The sequence below is a fragment of the Asparagus officinalis genome, chromosome 5 (assembly GCF_001876935.1).
Source record: "Asparagus officinalis chromosome 5, Aspof.V1, whole genome shotgun sequence".
Taxonomy (NCBI): domain Eukaryota; kingdom Viridiplantae; phylum Streptophyta; class Magnoliopsida; order Asparagales; family Asparagaceae; genus Asparagus; species Asparagus officinalis.
Window position 1 is genome coordinate 100,513,409 of NC_033798.1, and position 20,029 is coordinate 100,533,437.

Here is a 20,029-nt window from a genome sequence, read left to right on the forward strand (position 1 = left end):
TGATCACTCACACACATGCACACACATAGTGTTAGAACACACTAACACATGCTTAGTGTGTTGGTTAACAATAGAAATCCCCTATGTTAGCCATTAGAGTTTATAGATATTGAGTGAGTCTTAAAACATTTTATTTATACCCCTTATAAATTAGAATCTAGAAAAACTCAAAAGATAAAAGTTATAGGTATCTTCAAGAGCTTTCCAACAAATCTTAAATCATCTCATTCCGATATGGGATGAGAAAGTTACAGTCAAAATACTAAAAAGAAAATTCCAGAATCTGTGAGTTTACAGTGTAGTCGACTACTATGCCTTGTAGTCGACTACTAAGCAATTTTCTGACTTCACGGAGTCTGTTTAGACTCAGTGTAGTCGACTACTATGACTTGTAGTCGACTACTGATGCAGTTTTTCCAGATTTCAGGTTTTAAATAAGTGACTGTTTATAGACGTTTTGTGGACGTTAATTGGGTTTAAAATTATGTCATTTCAGAGGCTATATATAGGTTTAAACATCAGAAAACAAGCACTAAGTTTTGCACTTATAAGATTCACATATTGTGCAAATTAACTCTCTAAAATGTTAGTTTTTCAATCTGTTTTTCTATAAAAGAGAGTTTCTGATATTGCCTTTGTTCCTATCATTCTTAGAGCTTGTTTAGACAATATGCAGAGAGTTAAAAAGATTGATAAGCCACTGTTATACATTCACATCTATATCAAGGCTTAAAGGATTGGAATTGTACATTGCTTCAAAGAAAGGTTCTCTCGGGTTATGAGAGGGGTTGATCTCTTGGTCTAGAGATCGGTGTGACGATTGGCATGGTCTTGTCAATTGGGTTTGCTATTTGCATGGTCTTACAAATTGGTTAGGTTTGCTTTTGATTTTGTAAGGTTTCAAAATCATAGTGGAAACTCTCAAGCGAGATTTGCTTGGGGACTGGACGTACACCGGGGAGGTGGAACCAGTATACATGCTTGTGTTTGTGATGTTCATTTTCTGAGATTGCCATTCTTTCTTTGTAATTTATAATATACTTTGCATAATTTTTTAAAGAATACTATTCACCCCCCTCTAGTGTTCTAGTGTATTTATTTCAGATCCTATACTTGGTACCAAGCACAAAATTTATGCTTGGTAGTGAGGTGGCATATTATCCTTCATTCATTTAAATGGGGGGACCACATTCACATGGGTTGAATATGGTCCCCCCAATTGAATGTTTGGTTTCTATGTATATATATAGTTATATATATACATACATAGTTTGAGTTTTCATGTTTATAAATATGAGATTATATATTTCATATTTATTATTCTGTTTTGGTTTAGCTATATAGATATAAAACAAATTTACATTCATATATATATAATCATATGTTTCATACTCTATTTTGTTTGAGAATATATTGCATAGAATATGCAATTTTGAGAAAATATTGTTTTCATGGTTTATGGACTTAACAATCATTCATTAAGTCCACAAAATCATTTTGTAAAGTTTCAAAACATAGTTTAGCCAAAATGTCAAAATTCATGTGTTCACATTTTTATGTTTTGGACTATTTTGCAAAATGATGAAATTTCTCATTTGGGAGGTCCTTTTTGAAAACTAGTTTTTGTAGCATGCTTATTATCATGTCTACAATCATTTCTCAAAGTTTTACATTTTTTTGAATTTATTTGATATTCTTAAACCCAGTTTAAAGTTGAGTTTTTCTGTGCACTTCAGGTTTGTGCATGTTTAGTCGACTCATTAGTCGACTCATAAGTCGACTCACGAAGTGCAGCGCAGTTATGATTTTTCTTCTGCTGAGTTGACTCATATAAGCCGACTCATTAGTCGACTCATAAGTCGACTCATGAGTCGACTCATAAGTCGACTTATCAGAGACCACAGTAACGGCTAGTTTTCTGTTTTGTTTGTTTATGGGTTTTTGGTCTTTTTCTTGGGGTTTTTGCTGATGTTTTGGGTTCCTATAAATACGCCCTTGCTCTCATCTTTCATAATAACTAAGAAAATGTTTAATCAAGTTAACAAGGGTTTGAGTTTTGTTTAAGTGTGTTTAAAATCTCTTAAGCATTTTCGAGTTTGAGTTTGTGATTTCAATTCCACAAGAGCTTGAGGAGATAATCTATTGGAGTTTGAGCAATTAACTATTCTCCCTCCATCTCTTGTCATCTATTGAGAAGTTTTCTAAACTCTTTTCTAGCTTTATATTTATTTGTTTGATTATCATCTTATTAAAGCTAGTTTTATATTGAGTTTAGATTTGATTAATCTCATTGTTACACACACCCACTTGAGCTTATTGTATTTGCATTCATAATATATTTAGGGTTGTGAGAGATAGTAACATTGAGTTGAGCCTAATTGAGTTCTCACCTTGTTTAGAGAACAATCATTTGTTGTGCTTAATTTGTGAAGTTCACTTTGTAATACACTTGTACACCGAGAGGAGTGTGTGGTGAGGACGGAGTCGATACCAAGAGGAGTGGCGTCGGTGGCCTAGTGAGAGGTGATAATTCCGAGCACTTGAGGGAGTCGATACGTGAGGACCAACATGTGAGGTTATAGCTTGTGTATGTACATTGTGAGGATTTGTGAGAGTTGTCGGTTGACTTGATAACCGAGTGTGTAGAGTTTTCGGTTAGCTAGAAAATCGAGTGTGTAGAGAAGTTCCGGCTTCCAAACCGGTTTGTGTAGTGAATTCTCCCCGGGAGTGGGGAGCGGAGACGTAGGAAGGAAGGTCCAAACTCTGTGATCATTTCCTTATGCTTGGGTTTAGCATTGGTGCATTTATTCTTGCATATTGTTATATCGCCATTATTGCATGATCATATTATTTACCCTTGTTTATATTGTATATCCTTGCACATATCTTGTAGCATATCCATGATCATATTATTTACCCTTGTTTATATTGTATATCCTTGCACATATCTTGTAGCATATCATACTTGCTAGGATATATTTGTTAATTAGTATTAATTAGCATAAAATCGGATTAGATTAGCATAAACCCTATTCACCCCCCCCCCCTCTAGGGTTCTTTCAGCGACCTTAGGGTCTAACAATTGGTATCAGAGCTTAGTGCTCTTTGCTTTAAGGTCTAATCACCTTGAGTTAAAGATCCAAGTTATCTTGTTGTGCTAATCTAATTTTAATTTTATTGTTATCTTGCTTGCTCATATATACATTATGGATATGCACGGTGCACCTTGTTTAGGTTATGCCATCAATATTTCTCCTAGATTAGATAATTTCCCCTATGCCCAATGGTATGTTAGATTTAAGTTTTTTGTTCGATTTAGATACTTCGATTTATGGAAAATTATAGATGATGCTTATATTGTTCCCACTTCGGAGAAATCCAAGTGGAATAAAAATGATCATCGTATGTTTACCATGAATAAGCTTTTGTTAGAATTTTTACATAATGCGTTCGATTCATCTATGTCTAACAAGCTTGATTCTTTTGATAGTGCTTACACATTATGGAAACTTATAGAAGCACATCAAGGGAATTTGGAGGCGATCCGACAAGCTTTGGAGGATTCCGCTTCTAGTTCATGTGGAGCTTCATTTTCATGCACACGGCCACTAGGCGATAGTCCTAGTGTGGTAAACAAGTCCGAATCCGAATGTGATTTATCTTTTGATGAACTCGCCCGTGCTAGTGAAAACTTATTGCATGCCTATAACAAATTGCATAAAAATTTTATTGATTTACAAAGCAAACATGAAGGTTTAAAATCCGATCATGAGAAGTTAGCTTCCAAATTTGATATCATTTCTCAAGAGAATGATGCTTTTAAAGAAAATAATGATATGCTAAATTTGGAAAATAATAATTTAAAATTGGATATTGCTAACTTGACTCATGACAAAAATAATGACATGTTAGAAGTAGAGAACATACAAAATGATACTGCTTCTTTTATAAATAACTATTTATGTTCTACTTCTAATAAAAATGCATATGTACCTAAAAATGAAGAATTGAATCTTATGAATAAACGCATTTCATCTTTAGATTCAACTTTAAAAACATGCATTAATAATCATAAGAGGCTTATGGATATGTGTGCCAAGTCTAAGTCATCATCCACTCATTATGCACACATATATAGCAAAGTTTACAAATGCTGTATTTGCGGCCGAAAAGGTCACTTATCTAAATTTTGCTATGATGCACACAAACATAAGAATGCTAATGCTCCTTGTGCATCTCATATAGCTTCTTCATCTTGTACACTTACACATTCACATGCTCATTCTCACAAAGTTCATAATAAGCATGCTAGTGTGTTCAAGTGTGATCTTTGTGGTCGTTTTGGTCATTTGGCCGAATATTGTTTTGATTTGAAAAGAAAATCACGTTTGCCAAATATTTCTAGTGGACCACATATTTTTAAATGTGATATTTGTGGTAGATTTGGCCATTTGATAAAGTTTTGTTATGATTTGAAAAAATATTCAAACTTGCCAAATTTCCCAAGTAAACCACATTTGTTTGATAATGTTTCTCATTTGCAAAATAATTTTAAAAGACAATCTTTGTTTGCAAATGGTTCCCGTGCACAAGCATATGGTCCACAAAAACAAATGAGTCTCTTTTATTGCACAAATTGCAATCGGAAGGGTCATTTGAGCAATTATTATTATGACCGGGTTAGTGCACCAAATGTGCCCAAAAGGGTTCATAATCCTAGGGCTTTGAGCTTTATTGATAGGGGTCATGTCCCTAACCAATCCGGCACCAAGAATGATTGGGTGCCAAAATCTTTTTAAAACCAAGAATTATGTTTTCTAACTTTTTATTTTTCTTTGTTTTGAAAATTATGTTTTAAAATTTTTTTTATATGAAAATAATTTTTCTTTGATCAATTCTTTTATTTTCATGATTATTAGTGTCGATTTTGTTGAGAGGTTCGTATTTATATAACCCCCCGGGTTTATTTGGTGTTTATTTCCCAAATCATGTTTACCGGGTGCTAAAATGATTATATGGGTTGAAACAAGCTCAAGAGCTTGATATTGTTGCCTCACTTAAAAAGTGTGTTTTGATTTATTGCTTTGAATTCATTATATTTCACTTATATGATGATATTTATGTGTTGTGCTTATGGATCATCTATTCGTGACTTATAATGTATTCTATGAGTGGTTTGATCAAGTTATACAAAGAAAATTTTCCTCTTTGATCAAACATTGTTTTTGAACTCAAATCTTAATTTATGACTTCATTTGAGTGATTTGTTTTCACTTGAAAACTTTTTTCATGGTTCTTATGTTTTCCTCATTCCTTTATTTTCATAAATCTATTTTTATACACTATGTTTTTATAATTGTGTAATGAGACACTTCTTTCATAAATGACATATTAATATGTGTTCTCATTGTCTTGTTTGTAGGTGAGTTATGTTTAGCATATCTTTTATTTATGCTTACTCACATGTCTTTACCTTAGCTTTTATTTCATATATTCTATATGGCATTTTGATAGAGGGAGCCTTTTCCCTATATTTGTTTTTATACTCACCGTGCTTGTAGGTAAGGGGAGCCTTCGCTCTCTTATAATTTTCCCCTTTTTGATGTTGTCAAAGGGGAGAAATATTGTGAGTATACATTTCCTTATTTATATACATGTGAATTATAATTTATATATTTATTTTCATTCATGCATATATCTTTTTTGTAAATTATTTGTCATCATCAAAAAGGGGGAGATTGCTGGCCTTCTTATTTTGATGATGATTTAACAAATAATTTACATCTAATATTGTTTGTCTAGTGTTTGTATTTTGTTATTTATTGTAGACAAACAATAAGTTGGAGGATGGATGGATTACGCCATAACGATCATATCAAATGGAGGTTGGCGGTATAGTGGGTGAAGCCTATGCAATTCAAGTTGAAGATCCAAGTTCTAGCTTTATCCGCAATGTGTACCAAGTAAAGCTTATTGAAGATCAAGATCAAGCTTGGGTAACATTAGTTTAGGTTTATATTATGTGTGTTGGTACTAACTACATGTGTAAGTATTTGTTCACCAAGTAATTTTTTAATCACCAAATTATGAACCCCACATAAATATTTAAAACCTACTTTGTTAAAATTTAAAATTAACAAACGCCTTAATAAAACAACAAATCCAAAGAAAAATGAAAGAAGAACATTAATTTTCTATTAAAAGTAAAAACTAAAAACATTAACAATACAAACTTAATGTTAAAGTTAAATGAGAATACCACTTGACAAAAGCATGCTAGTAATAGATGGCTGGAAAAATCAGTGAACTCACATAAAATCATTGGAAATAACACCGAATCAATTTAGCTGTATATTCTTTATTCTTTACTATAAAATTAGGAAATCCTTATTGGAAAAGTGATCAATAAAGCTAATGCCAACTTGCAGGTTGATAGCTTCAAAATTGAAGAAAAGAGCAAGTTAACAGTAAAACTTTCAATGTTACATAGGAAATGTTTGACTCATAATACTTTAAACAAACAAACACTATTAAAAATGTACTTATTAAAATCAACACATGTGCAAAATCCTCGACATAATATTTTTAATAAACATAATTAAGTGTATTCATCATAGCATCATAGCACTATAAATGATGTATCACTTCTCAGTTTCTATTTTAATATTTTCATTATTCATGAACTTTCTTTTGTTCATATCTTTTTTCAGGCTTGTCATACTCTTTCGCTTCAGTGAAATGTCCTTTGAATCTTCATCTTCATCACATTCTATTGGTTCGAAGTTGTTTGGGCTGCATATTTCTTGAGCGGTTATTCTTCCTTCAATTCTTTTCTCTTCATCTTTCCTGTTCATTTTTACCAAGAAAAGATATTCTTTGTCGCAACAGCTCATCATTTTCTGTTACATAGGCGATAAGTGCTCCTGCATTTTATTTATGGTCATTTTTTCTATTTTACTAATTTAATAATTTTATGGAAAAAAGATTTTATATATTTGAAATAAATAAAATGATATATTACCTTTCCTTCTTCAGTAAATGAATCTACATATTCTTCAGCTGAACAACCAGTTAGATACCGAGCTTCATCGAAAAGTGTAACATATGCCTTGTTGATATGATCTTTAACTTCCAATCGCATAAGGTACCTTGATGTGAAAATTTAATGTTGTTTTTTTTTAATTTAATGAATAAAATTTAGAACTTACTTTATTTCCCATTCTGCATCTTCAGTGTTGCAATTGTTGCAATTAGTTATGATGTCTTCAACAAAAACCTTTCTTTGACAACTCTTGCATGCGGTGTAACAAGGTGATTCTGGATTGATTATTGCTGATATCTCTGCTTTAAAGTAGGAATACATATTCTAAAAAATAGCAATCAAGTTATAAATTCAAAATTTATTATTATTTATATTGTTAATATCTTAACCAATATAATAAAATACCAGTTTCGTAGCTGTTGATGATGTGATGATATCACCAAGCATAACCTTTTTAGACCTCCTCATTAGCTTCGATGGTGTATGCTGCATCAGCTTCTCATAATTTTTCCCCTTCCCTGTCATCCTATATTTAAGACATGTATTATTTTTTTTAAAAAATTAATTTAGGAAGGATTTTATTTGGACAAGCATTACCATTCTTTAAGAGTATGTGCTTCAGAAATGTTTGGATCTATAAAAAATATTGTTGCAGGCTTTGTTGATATTTGCGGAACTCCTGTATTCATTATATGGTTACTTTTTAGTTATATGAAATTTTTAAAACAAATAATATTAAATTAAAAAGTCATACCCATATATCTATTTGCAGTAACATTAATTATTGCTATAATTGGTTGTTGTTTTTTCTTGTCTTCAAATACTTGACCTTCTTTCTCTGCATACTCTCCCCATAATGTTAATATCAATGGATCCAACCTGTGTTAATTACAAAAATTGTTAAATGGATATGTTAGTATTTTAATATTTGTTATTGGAAAACGGTTTCTTATTTAAAAACACTTACTCTTCATTCATTATTGTGATCTCCCTTCTAACAGATGTATTTGTTGTGTACAACGGTCTCACTGAAGTGATGAATCCTAACACATCTGTATAAAGATTAAAATTTTAGTTCTTAAAAATTTAATTTTGTATTAAAAAACTATGTTATTAAGAATGAAAATTTAGCATACCGAAAAATATATTTTCATTATTTGTCTTTGTCACCTCTTTGAATCGCTTGAATGAAAATGGTAGGGTACCCATATTGATTTCATTTTCGGATAATGTAATTTTTGTGTTGTGTCCAAAAGCAAGCTCAAAATTCGGATTTACCGATGCATATTTCCTATTTATAGGCCTGACTATACCATTCTTGATGATAATGGTATTGTTGAGATGGATGTATTCCTCAAATGTAGCTATTGTAGCATTGAAAAGTGTGGCTTGAATCTTTGTTCCCTGTAATTTTTTTTTAAACTTTAAAATAAATTACCATTTATGTAAAAATTTAATGAAAATCAAATATAATAATAAATATTTCATTTGAAGAGTTGTACTTACCTCTTCGTCAATCACAATAATCTTTTGAACCTGACCTGAACCTTTTGACGATGAGAATTGCTCCAAGGACACTTTTAGTATAAGCACTTTGATTGAGAAAGATTCTTGATATAACTTCAAATCCTTAATGAAGCTGTATTCACCTTTACGTTGTCTTTCAGCAGTCATCTTCCCTGAAACAATAGTAAATATTAGAAATATCAAATAAAGTAATTTTTACAAATTATAATAATGATATTTATTTTTTTCACTATCTTCTTATTGCAATATTTATTGCTATAAAATAATTAAATTTAATTTTGATATTTTTGTTATTTACATTTATTTAAAATAAATAAGTTAGTCAATTAAATGTTTTTTCTAACCTTTCCCTGTATAGAACTTCTTTGTAGACGATATTTTTGGTGTATGTATATCCCTTCTTTTGTTTTCTTTCGCCTTTAACCAGCACTCTTGTATTGTGTGTTGATACACCACGAGATAAAGCGACGTATAATTGTCCATGTGAAAAAACATGGTGTGGTAAATAAATACCCACTGTGCTAATTGTTTGTCCCTGTGCTTTGTTTATTGTCATTGCGAAGCATAACCTTATAGGAAATTGTTTTCGCTGAAATTTGAAAGGGTAATTTTCATTTTCCGCTGGTGATAATGGTATCCTTGGAATCATGACTTCTTGACCCGCATGATGACTTTTTGTTATTTCTGCTTTAATAACATTTTTGTCAAATTCTTTGCAAACCATTCTAGTTCCATTGCAAAGTCCATTTGATGGGTCTAGATTTCTAAGCAACATTATCGGGCAATTCTGCTTCAGCTTTAGTTTGTGCGGTGGAAGACCATTAGGCATCAACTTGTTTAAAAATTCTTCTTGGTAGTAGTTATGTGGATCATCAATAGCCTTGTCAAAACTATGGAAAATAATCTCATCACCAGGAAATTTTTCCAAAAGCTTGTCATTGAGCTCATCTACATATTCATTTTTGGTCGCAAGGATAGCTCGTTCTGTCATATATTCAGCTGAATATGCATTTTTCTCAATTTATGGAAATACTTGGTTTAACAATTCAACTTCCGATTTTCCATTTTTGCTATCTTCAATCACAATACTTTCAGGAAGTCTTATAAGTTCATCTTTAGTTGTTTTTTCTGTTCCATTTCCGACACGCAGCAAGAATTTACTGAATTCTTCATCATTTTTTGCTCGCATGTTTATTTTTAATGTTATCTTTTCCATCTTCTCCCACAAATAAGACTTTACTAAGCTGGCATTAACTGTTTGGCTCCTTGTTCCTCTTGGAATAACTGGCAACACTTGACGAAAATCTCCTCCAAAAACTACTACTTTACCACCAAACAATTCTTTTGTACTCAATAGGTCTTGCATTGTACGATCTACACTTTCAATTGTTACTCTTTTTGCCATAGGTGCTTCATCCCAAATAATTAGTGCTGCTTTTCTAATCAAATGTGCAGTACCTTCCTGTTTAGATATATTGCAAACTGTTGTCTCAGTGGCATTAATAGGTATCTTAAAACGTGAATGTGATGTGCGCCCACCAAGCAATAAAGATGCTGCTACTCCTGAAGTTGCAGTTGCTATTGCAATCATTCCTTTTGATCTGACATTGGCAAGAATAGTTTTGTACAAGAATGTTTTTCCCGTCCCTCCAGGACCATCTATGAAAAAAACTCCTCCCTTATTCATATTAACTCTGTTCATTATTATTTCAAAAGCTTTTCTTTGATCTTCGTTTAATTTGTACTTACCATCTATATCTTCCTGACAAACTTCAACATCTATCTCATCCTGTATGATTCGTAGATTGCATGATGGATTATCTATTTCATTCTCTTTAAATTTAGGTAAATCAAAATCTTGTATTGTCTTCCCCATGCTCTCTAGAAAATAATTAACTCCCTCTAATGCCCATGCGGTTTGTTCTGCATCTGTCGCTATAGATCTTTGAACGAAATCTTCAGACATTGCTGGTCTATATCTCTCCCATAATAATCTGACATTTGTTGGTTGACAATAAACCAGAATAGTTGCAAATAATCTTCTTAATGCGTATGGCATCTTGAAATTGACCGCTTCGTCCAAGCATTCGACTATACTATCGTCGGATTCTAAGAGTCCTCTTTTCTGTGCAGACTCTTTAAAAGTCTTCACAAGTAATCCACCAACAGTAAGTAGGTCATCCCAAGAAGTAGGACCTTTAACATGATTCAATAAAAGCCTTAAATAATATCTCTCCCCCTCTATAGGATTTGCTGAATTTATTCGTCCAATCACGGCCTTTTTTCCTCTCATTCCAACATTTCTTTCCTACTACCCACACATAATGTTCAGGAAATTCTTTGTACAGCAACATCCTTGCTTTTTGATCTGAAGCACATTTTCTAAAGAATCTTGTAAGCATTGTCTTAGCTGTGTGCTCCCACGTCATAATATTTCGAAGATCTTCATTATTCCAATAATAAACATTTTGCTTATTTGGAAGATGTAATTGGTGGTTAATAACAGGGGGTTGTATATCATTCAGCTTAAATTCAAAAATCCGCCAAATTGCTTCTTGTGCTGATACCCATCTCGCATCTTGGTATTGTTTGATCTCATCTACTGGATGTGTTGCCTCATTTGACGTTATGCACACAGCTGCTTTGTCATGCCCTTTGTATATATATTTATAAAGATATTTTACAGCCTTAAGTCCAGAGCATACTTCAACATTGACATGACAATTATACCTACTTAATAGGTAAGGATTGTATGGAACAATCCATTGATTGTCTAAAATTGTGTTACGTACAAAAATTTTCTTTCCATCATTCCTTCGCATATATATTGGATAACCATCACCCCCTAAACTTGTCTTTGAACAAAAAGAACGTGGGTAGTGATATTTACATTTTCCGTCAACCATGCATGGACTTGTTTTCCTCAACGATCCACAAGGGCCATGAACCATATGTTTTACCACCTTCGCATGCAACATTGGAAATAGTGATTGATCTGGTAATTCTGCTGATATAAATTTATCAAAATGATCTGGGCTCATTAGCTTATATTCATGTTTCAAAATTAATAATATATGAGCATGTGGAAGTCCCCTTTTCTGAAATTCAATGACATAGACACGTGCAGCTACTTTACCAAATACTTCTTCCTTAAATAGCTGGTCTTTAAGATCTTCTATTTTCCCTCTAAAAACTCTAGCAGAAAGATCTGGTCTATCCTGTGCTGTTTGTCCATTTAGAAGCTCATTCCTTATTTCATCCCAATCTGGATTACATGTTATTGTAATGAAGAGATCCGGTTTACCGTATCTTTGAACAAGAGCCATAGCATCCATATAACGACGTCTCATATCTCTTGGTCCTCCAATGAAAGATGGTGGTAAAACAACTCTATGTCCAACTTGATCTCCACGTGTTTCCCCAGCCGTAACACTATCAACAATTCCTTGATACAATTCTGCTCTTATATTCGACTGTTGTTTTCTAAAAAAATCAAGACGCGTTGTCTCTAACTTCACATACATGTCCACAGCAAACTGCTGAAATAGTCGCCCAGCAAGTAGCAGAATTGATTTTATTGGATTCCGAATTTGAAGCTTGTAGCAATAATACTCTCTACAAGAAACATATTGCCCTCCTTGTCTTTCGATATCTGTTATAAGCTTAAAATTTTTTAGAAATTGATAAGATATGATATATTTTACGTATGAGATTAAAATTTGGCATTTGTTTTACCTTGTGATTCCTCATCATTAAGCTGTCCAGCTAAATCCAATGTCTGACTTTCTTCGGTCATATTTAATTGTATTCTTTCGTTCCGCCCTCTGTAGATAAACTGTTGCCACCCACTCTCACCATTTGGAAATAAAATCGGATATTGTAGAGGATCATAACAACTATAATAATGTTTGACTTGATGCCTTTGTCCAGAGTGCTCTTGTATTATAATCTCTCTATTTAACGGTTCATTTGGATTGTATCCTTCTATCCAAATTGCTGCCACTTGCTCTGCTGTTGGAGAGTTATAAATCCTTTGATCAAGATTGGTGTTCTTAGATATACAGATTTGTAATTCTCTCAACGTTGGTACATCTTTAAGCCTCCGTAGAATTTTTGCATAAGGATTGTCTTCTAGGATTTTCATTATAGTCTTCATTGTATTTTCTGATAATTTCCCTTCTTGTAAAACATTCATCCTATTTTGCAATTCATTATCTGTGTCATAAAAATATAACTGGAAGAAGCGAGGTCTATCATTTTGTGGTATCAATCCAGGCAAACTATGGTAAATCTGACCTTGCGCTCTAAAAGTGTATATTCCATCCCTTGACGATGCCAAGTTTTTATCAAGTGCTACCCCAAATGAGGTGAATGAGAAAACACTGTTGTATGCTCTAATGTTTCTCCTAAACTCAACACCCTCATTACAATCAGATGTTAGCAAGTTATATAATTCATCTGGGATACAAGGTTCCACAAGTACTGTTTCTCCATTATTACAGTAAAAAGTTGGACTCTCATATTGAAATTTCATTGCTCCACAATGGATGCAACTTGCTATTTTTCCAAGCCTGTGTAGTTCTGAACAAGACGGCCTTGATATATTTGTTCCTATACGATTGTAATATGTTATTAGTTAATTTTGTTTATTGTAGAAACTTAAATTATTATATATTTGTTCCTATACGATTGTAATATGTTATTAGTTAATTTTGTTTATTGTAGAAACTTAAATTATTATTTTTATAAACTTATTAAAACTCACTGTTGCATTCAACTTGGTAATTGGATGCTCGTTCTAGCCAACGTGCACTTCTTTTCATTGATTGATCTTCTGCATTTGGACTACTATCCATAGTCCTCTTTATTCTCTTATTTCGACACATCCTTCTAATATAAGCTTCTCTTTCCTTAGTAGTTAACGCATTGTAGTAATTTTTCCTCTTCATTTTCTTTGATGCTGTTGATAAATTTATATGAATATATTAGAATTATTTGTTATTGATTATCTGGAGGATGAATTAGAAAAATTAAATTTGTTTGACAAACCTTCATTTGGTTCCATTTGTTTTTTTAATTGTTTTCCACGCAAACTTGTGAGAATATTATCTGAACTGCAAAAGAATTGAACATTAATTTATTTTTCATATTAATCTAGTATATACATATAATAAACTTAAATCTTAAATTTTAAATGTTTTGAATTCATTTATTATGTGTGAAAATTCATAATGTAGTTAAATTCAATTAGTTAACATAATAATTGCACACTAATAAAACTAATGCTATAATTAATATTCGAATTACATAAAGCATTACTTTTGAAAAGGAAATGTACCTTGTTTTCCTTGTTGTAATTGTTGTTTGATCTTAATCTTGCATTCTGACAAAAATATCGAAAATAAAAAGTTAGTACAACCATATATGAAAATAAATTTCTTTGGTTTAATAATTATTACTAGGCATATTATTGTTCGGCGTCAAATATCTTATGCATCTAAACCAGGTTGTACAACCAAATGTACAATTTAAACATTTCAGAAACTAAATCCTTCCCTCGGTTGTGGAAACCCGTAGGAAATGGTAGTTCGTATGGCGAAGGATGTCAACAATGACTGATAAACAGCCATTTATTTAACATGATACTCAATGTTGGTTTTAATAATCAAACATAAGGGATGGATAATATCATACAATAAGATGTTTCACTTGAATAAAATAAGCAAGTAAGATGAATTGATAAGCTGCTTTATTGTCATATGATCTTGGGCTAGGAATAAAATAGGCAACTTGAATAAAATTCTTAAGCAAAGTGAAAAGAATTAGCTGCGCCTTAAGTAAGTAACATCAACATAAATATGAGTATGAACATATTCTAAATGTAAATGATCCACTGCGCCTTAAGTAAGTAACATCAACATAAATATGAGTATGAACATATTCTAAATGTAAATGATCCACATTCCTCCTATAATAGTACATAATAGTAATAAATATGAGTATGAACATATTCTAAATGTAAATGATCCACATTCCTCCTATAATAGTACATAATAGTACAGACTCTCATAGCAATGACATATTTTAGTTCATACATTTACTCATATAATTTCACTAAATGAGTTATTTTCATTGTTACAATTCCCGTTTTAAAATGCTTTTACTCTTAAGAAAAAAACTCTCTTTTGAATATCATATGTTCTTAAGAGATTTGAGAACAGATAGAAAGTATGAACTAATGAAGAAATGGATATATATAATTCAAAGAAGGCATAATTAGATTATGAATGGATGGGATCGATTCAAGTAATTAATATTAGTAAATAAATATTTATTTTACATTAATTTACAGAAGGTTTTCTGCTTTGATGATATCTGGTGAAGCTGTTGCAAGTACAACATATATAAAGTATTATTTTTGTAAAGGAAATGTACCTTATTTTCCTTGTAGTTGTTGGTTGTTTTTAATCTTTAGACATAGCTTTATATACCTAGATATAAAAAGAAAATTAAAAGTTAGTAGTATATTTTATTCATTTGTTCAAGGAATCAATTGTTCAATTTTTTATTGAAGACCTACAAAAGGTCATAATAAATGGTTAAATTTGAAAACCATATCTTATCATAATCGTAATCATAAATCATAAATGATTAAAATTGAAGTATCATTAATACTTCACACAAATCCATATCATTCATAAACCTGTTGGTAAAGAAATATAAAGAGGTAAACATAAGTTTTTTCCATATAGCTCAAGCTAATTAAAACAACTGAAATTTATAAAATTTTCCAACAACATGATTCGCAAACTCATAGTCCTTGATTTATTTTATTGACTTGACATTTATTTTTCAATACTTGTCTCTACTCATTTTTCCTTCTCCTGACGAAATTTCCATATAGCTGCTAGAATTTCCATAGCTTTAGCAAACAATTTATCTGCTTCATCTTTGATTTTAACAGCAAAAGGGACATTAACTTCAGGAGTAGCAGGAGCATCTTCGCTAGGTACATAATCAGTATCTGAATTTTCAACCTTCACTCTTTTGTTAACTTCAAATGAGCTCTCCTCATCATCATCATCATAATACTTCTCAATGGAAGGTTCTTCATCATCATTTGATGAAATTTCTATAATTTCCTTGTCATTAACATACTTTTTTAATTCATAATGTTTAGGAACTGATTTCCGGGCAGTGCGTTTCAACAACATCTGTTATGAAACCATGAAATGAATTATTAATATAACTATAATATAAGTCTTGACATTATAGGGAGCATATTGGCTGCCACAAACACTATAATAACATGATAAAGCAATGAAGTATTGAAATAAAACAAATATTAATTATAAATGTTCAAGCTTGAACTTTTGAAGTTTAAAGCAATGAAACACAATACATATATTGTATCGTAAAGACTGTATAGTAAAGACTGCCTACGTATCCTTGTGTGTCTTATATAGTTTTGATATATACTACCTGTTATTTGTATTTAATAGTTCTCTAGTTGTAGTCATGGGGTGCCTAAGGTACACCATAAAGGGAGGAAAGGTGATTACTATATAATGTTATGGTTTTCCTATGTCACATTGAATTAATTCATTTACTGTCTTTACCCATGCATTATTATTGGTTCATAGTCTGGTTTAACATTTGTGCTTTTGCAACAAGATCCTAGCAATCTATTTTTCTTATTTTTTGAACATTATTATTGAGCCTTTTGAGATGCTAATATTGAGGTCGGTTTTGATAATTGTCCTGTAATTTTATTATCTACAGGTTATGGATATGCTTGGTCCTAGTTTATGGGATGCATGGAACTAATAACCATTGGGAAGATATCATATTCATGAATTTAGCAAAATTTGGTTTATGAGCATAAATATTCCTACAAAAATCCTATAGTTTATGAGCATAAATTTCAAGCTCCTCATAATGGTGTCTGAGAGACATACTATATAGATCATGTGTAAACAGTTACTGTTCATAAGTACTACAAACTGGACATATGTCTGATAGTATTACAGTTACTGTTCATAAGTACTCTCGCCTGATTGTTGCCAGACTCATTCCAATCAAAGTTATAACATGATATACTATTATATATAGACCTTCCAGCTTAAGTGTAGAAAAACAGACAGTAGGAAAAATCCATAGCCATATACAATACATTATAGATAAATTACTCATGCTGCTAAGTAAAACAGTATTATTATTTAAACAGATCAGTATAGATTTTTTTCATTTTTAAGATAAATTACTCAATATATTTGCAATTGCTATATTATCAATCCCAGTTTTTACACCATATGAGAAAGATGATCAATATATTTGCAATTGCTAGTCCAATAGCGCTTACAACTACATAAGGTCTAAAATAAGAGCAATGACAGTTTCTTCATATTGTTATATCATGTTGCAGGACATTGTTAAATTTGATTGTAACAAATAAAAAAATTGTTCCCTACAACAAATAAAAAAATTGAAGACAAAAAATAGTATGTCCATGTGCAAAGCACGTATATATTTACAAAAGTTGCAGCAGATACACACAATACACACAACAGGTTTTGTTTTGTATCTGCAGACTCAATACACACAATACACATCTTAAAACACACAATACACACATTACGTATGTGTATCTGCAGACACACACACAATACGTATGTGTATCTGCAGACATAATACACACAATACGTATGTGTATCTGCAGACACATAGACACAATACACACAATATATTGTGTGTATCTGCAGACACAATACACACAATACGTATGTGTATTTGCAGACACAATACACACAATACACAGAATACACAATACGTATGTGTATCTGCTGTGTATCTGCAGCAGATACACACAATACACATCTTAAAACATAGAGAATTGCAAGCAAAGCATGCAATACAACAGGTTTTGTTTTGTATAAACATCAGTTATGACATGAGACAAAAATTATTTCAGTTAGAAAATCTCCTCTGCCAAAGGAAGATACAAAATTGTATAAACAATGTATATAATAAGGTTGGAAATGCAAGTTTAAGATGCATCTGGTTATCACTTTCAAACATACTCATATTCAACTATGTATATAAGGTTTGGACTTGTCTATGCTTTCAATTTAAACTCGTATGAACCTCTATGATTTTGTTCCTCCTACTTAATTTTTACATGGTTGAATATTTTTTTGTTCATTATGCTCAGTTAAAACTCTTGCAGACATACAACTCCAATTGTTCCATTTTGGATGGAATCTCTTAAACTCCTATATCTGATCTATGCCTCCCCAGTTAAATATGATTATTGTTCATATAATATGAACAATGCATTCATGATTAAGGAAGAAAAATGCCTTGCGTATTTTTAACATAGCACATAGCCTTTATCAAGTACTTCCTCTGAAACTTTCATATGTTCCTTCAGGAAGATTTCAGCAAGTACTATTAATTTTAAAAAAGTTTCAAAAGGCTGCATCAAGAGAGGATGGACATGGATATGATACAGCATAGTGATACAATAGACATTATATTAAACCTTTAAAAAATAGAATCTCAATGCTCTAAAGCTGCAAAGTGTAGAAAAACAGACTCATTCCAATCAAAATTGGAGATGATGCTATAAAAGTCATACTACAAGCAACATATTATAAGAAATATAGTTCCAATATGATATAGAACTACATGAACAAATTAAAAATTAAATATCAACAAATAACAACACCATATTACGTTAAAACAACAAAATGTGAAAATATTCCTAAACTAAATTTTTTTGCATTCATCCCAGTTGTGATCTAAATAAAAAAAATCAAAGTAATAATTAGACTTTTATGCAGGCTGAGAAAATTTCTCCTTACACGCTAATTGCAGGAAACACTTAACAGAAAATAGGAGGGGGTTAAGCGCAGTGCTATCAAATTATCCAACACAAAAAAATAAAGTTAACCCATAAACAATAGCAGTTTAATATTATTCAAGAGATATCCCAAATAATACGTTAAAAATGCTAGAATTGCAATCGAAAAATCATAGAGATAGAGATAAAATAAAAAAACATTTACCTTGAGAATTTTCTACTCCGCAAATAAAAATCTGACACCTAACATCAATAATCAACAATCAATCAATATCAAAAATAAAGCAAATCCATCAAACAATCATACAGAGATTATTATGAATAAGAAATTACAAGAAGGTAATAAGAGTAATTCATACTTACAATTGGAAAAAAAAACTTTCGTTGTTCCATCAAAATTGAGACAGAAGGTATTTATAGAAGCATAAAACGGAAGGGAAGAGCAGGTGTGCGGTAGAGGGAAACAGACGAGGAGTCGGAACGTCGACGGGCGGGGGAAAGCACAGATAAAGAAGGTAATAAATAGTTTTGGGCGTTAATCAAAGATAGAGGGTGAGGGGAAGGGGAGAGATCGGGGTTTTGGCAGTTAATCAAAGATAGAGGGAGAGGGGAAGGCGAGAGTTCGGCGTGATTTGGGCGTTATCAAAGAGAGAGGGAGAGGGGAAGGGGAGAGGACGGAGTGATTTGGGCGTTATCAAAGAGAGAGGGAGAGGGGCAGGGGAGGGGTCCGATAAGGAAGGGGATGAGTAAAGAGGACGGGGAAAATAAAGGGGTAATGTATATTCATATAGGATAAAATTAGAAATATAAAATTTGATGAGGGTAAAGTTGGTATGGAAAAGTTTTGACAAAGGTTTTCTCTTTTATAAGTAGTATAGATTTCAACTTAGATTTATTAAGCATAGACTATCAAACCATTTAAGGAAAGTATAACCTATCAAATTATCATCTAAGTCAAAATTACTATTCATGATAAGAACAACAACAAGATAGTAATCCTAGAATTCATAAGCATAACCTATCAAACCATTTAAGATAAGCATAGATTACCAAATTCTTCTTCTCTTAATTAGTTCTCAAATTGATTATCCTAAACATGATCATTTTAAGTGATATATATATATAAATATATATATATATATATATATATATATTTTAGTTTTGGTCTCCATGTATATATAGTTTCATATATACATAATACATATATGTTTGGTTTCTATGTATATATATAGTTATATATATACATACATAGTTTGAGTTTTCATGTTTATAAATATGAGATTACATATTTCATATTTATTATTCTGTTTTGGATTAGCTATATAGATATGAAACAAATTTACATTCATATATATAATCATATGTTTCATACTCCATTTTGTTTGAGAATATATTGCATAGAATATGCAATTTTGAGAAAATATTATTTTCATGGTTTATGGACTTAACAATCATTCATTAAGTCCACAAAATCATTTTGTAAAGTTTTAAAACATGGTTTAGTAAAAATGTAAAAATTCATGTGTTCACATTTTTATGTTTTGGACTATTTTGCAAAATGATAAAATTTCTCATTTGGGAGGTCATTTTTAAAAACT

At 31.4% G+C, this 20,029-nt stretch overlaps 3 protein-coding genes across 6 annotated transcripts; all 3 read right to left on the bottom strand.

The window, feature by feature from the left end:
• Positions 6,497 to 19,172, bottom strand: LOC109840388 (replication protein A 70 kDa DNA-binding subunit B-like). Of its 4 annotated transcripts, none has more exons than XM_020409013.1 (12): positions 18,795 to 19,172; positions 18,637 to 18,674; positions 13,908 to 13,952; positions 8,549 to 8,721; positions 8,179 to 8,446; positions 8,010 to 8,094; positions 7,797 to 7,921; positions 7,640 to 7,721; positions 7,448 to 7,568; positions 7,209 to 7,366; positions 7,022 to 7,148; positions 6,497 to 6,899 (listed from the first exon to the last, which is right to left on the bottom strand). In XM_020409013.1, exons 4-12 carry the CDS (start codon positions 8,714 to 8,716, stop codon positions 6,642 to 6,644), a joined length of 1,392 nt encoding a protein of 463 aa, XP_020264602.1. In that variant the 5' UTR covers positions 8,717 to 8,721; positions 13,908 to 13,952; positions 18,637 to 18,674; positions 18,795 to 19,172; the 3' UTR covers positions 6,497 to 6,641. The 4 variants fall into 4 exon arrangements, 3 of the variants coding, with proteins under 3 accessions (XP_020264602.1, XP_020264603.1, XP_020264604.1); XM_020409015.1 differs by having other exon boundaries at positions 6,809 to 6,923; XM_020409014.1 differs by lacking the exons at positions 18,637 to 18,674; positions 18,795 to 19,172 and adding an exon at positions 15,005 to 15,067.
• Positions 8,892 to 9,560, bottom strand: LOC109842247 (ATP-dependent DNA helicase PIF1-like). The gene has a single exon (XM_020411148.1). It carries the CDS (start codon positions 9,558 to 9,560, stop codon positions 8,892 to 8,894), a length of 669 nt encoding a protein of 222 aa, XP_020266737.1.
• Positions 9,591 to 13,634, bottom strand: LOC109842248. Its single transcript, XM_020411149.1, has 5 exons — positions 13,619 to 13,634; positions 13,335 to 13,529; positions 12,305 to 13,180; positions 10,869 to 12,221; positions 9,591 to 10,765 (listed from the first exon to the last, which is right to left on the bottom strand). The coding sequence occupies exons 1-5, from the start codon at positions 13,632 to 13,634 to the stop codon at positions 9,591 to 9,593; spliced, it is 3,615 nt and encodes a 1,204-aa protein (XP_020266738.1).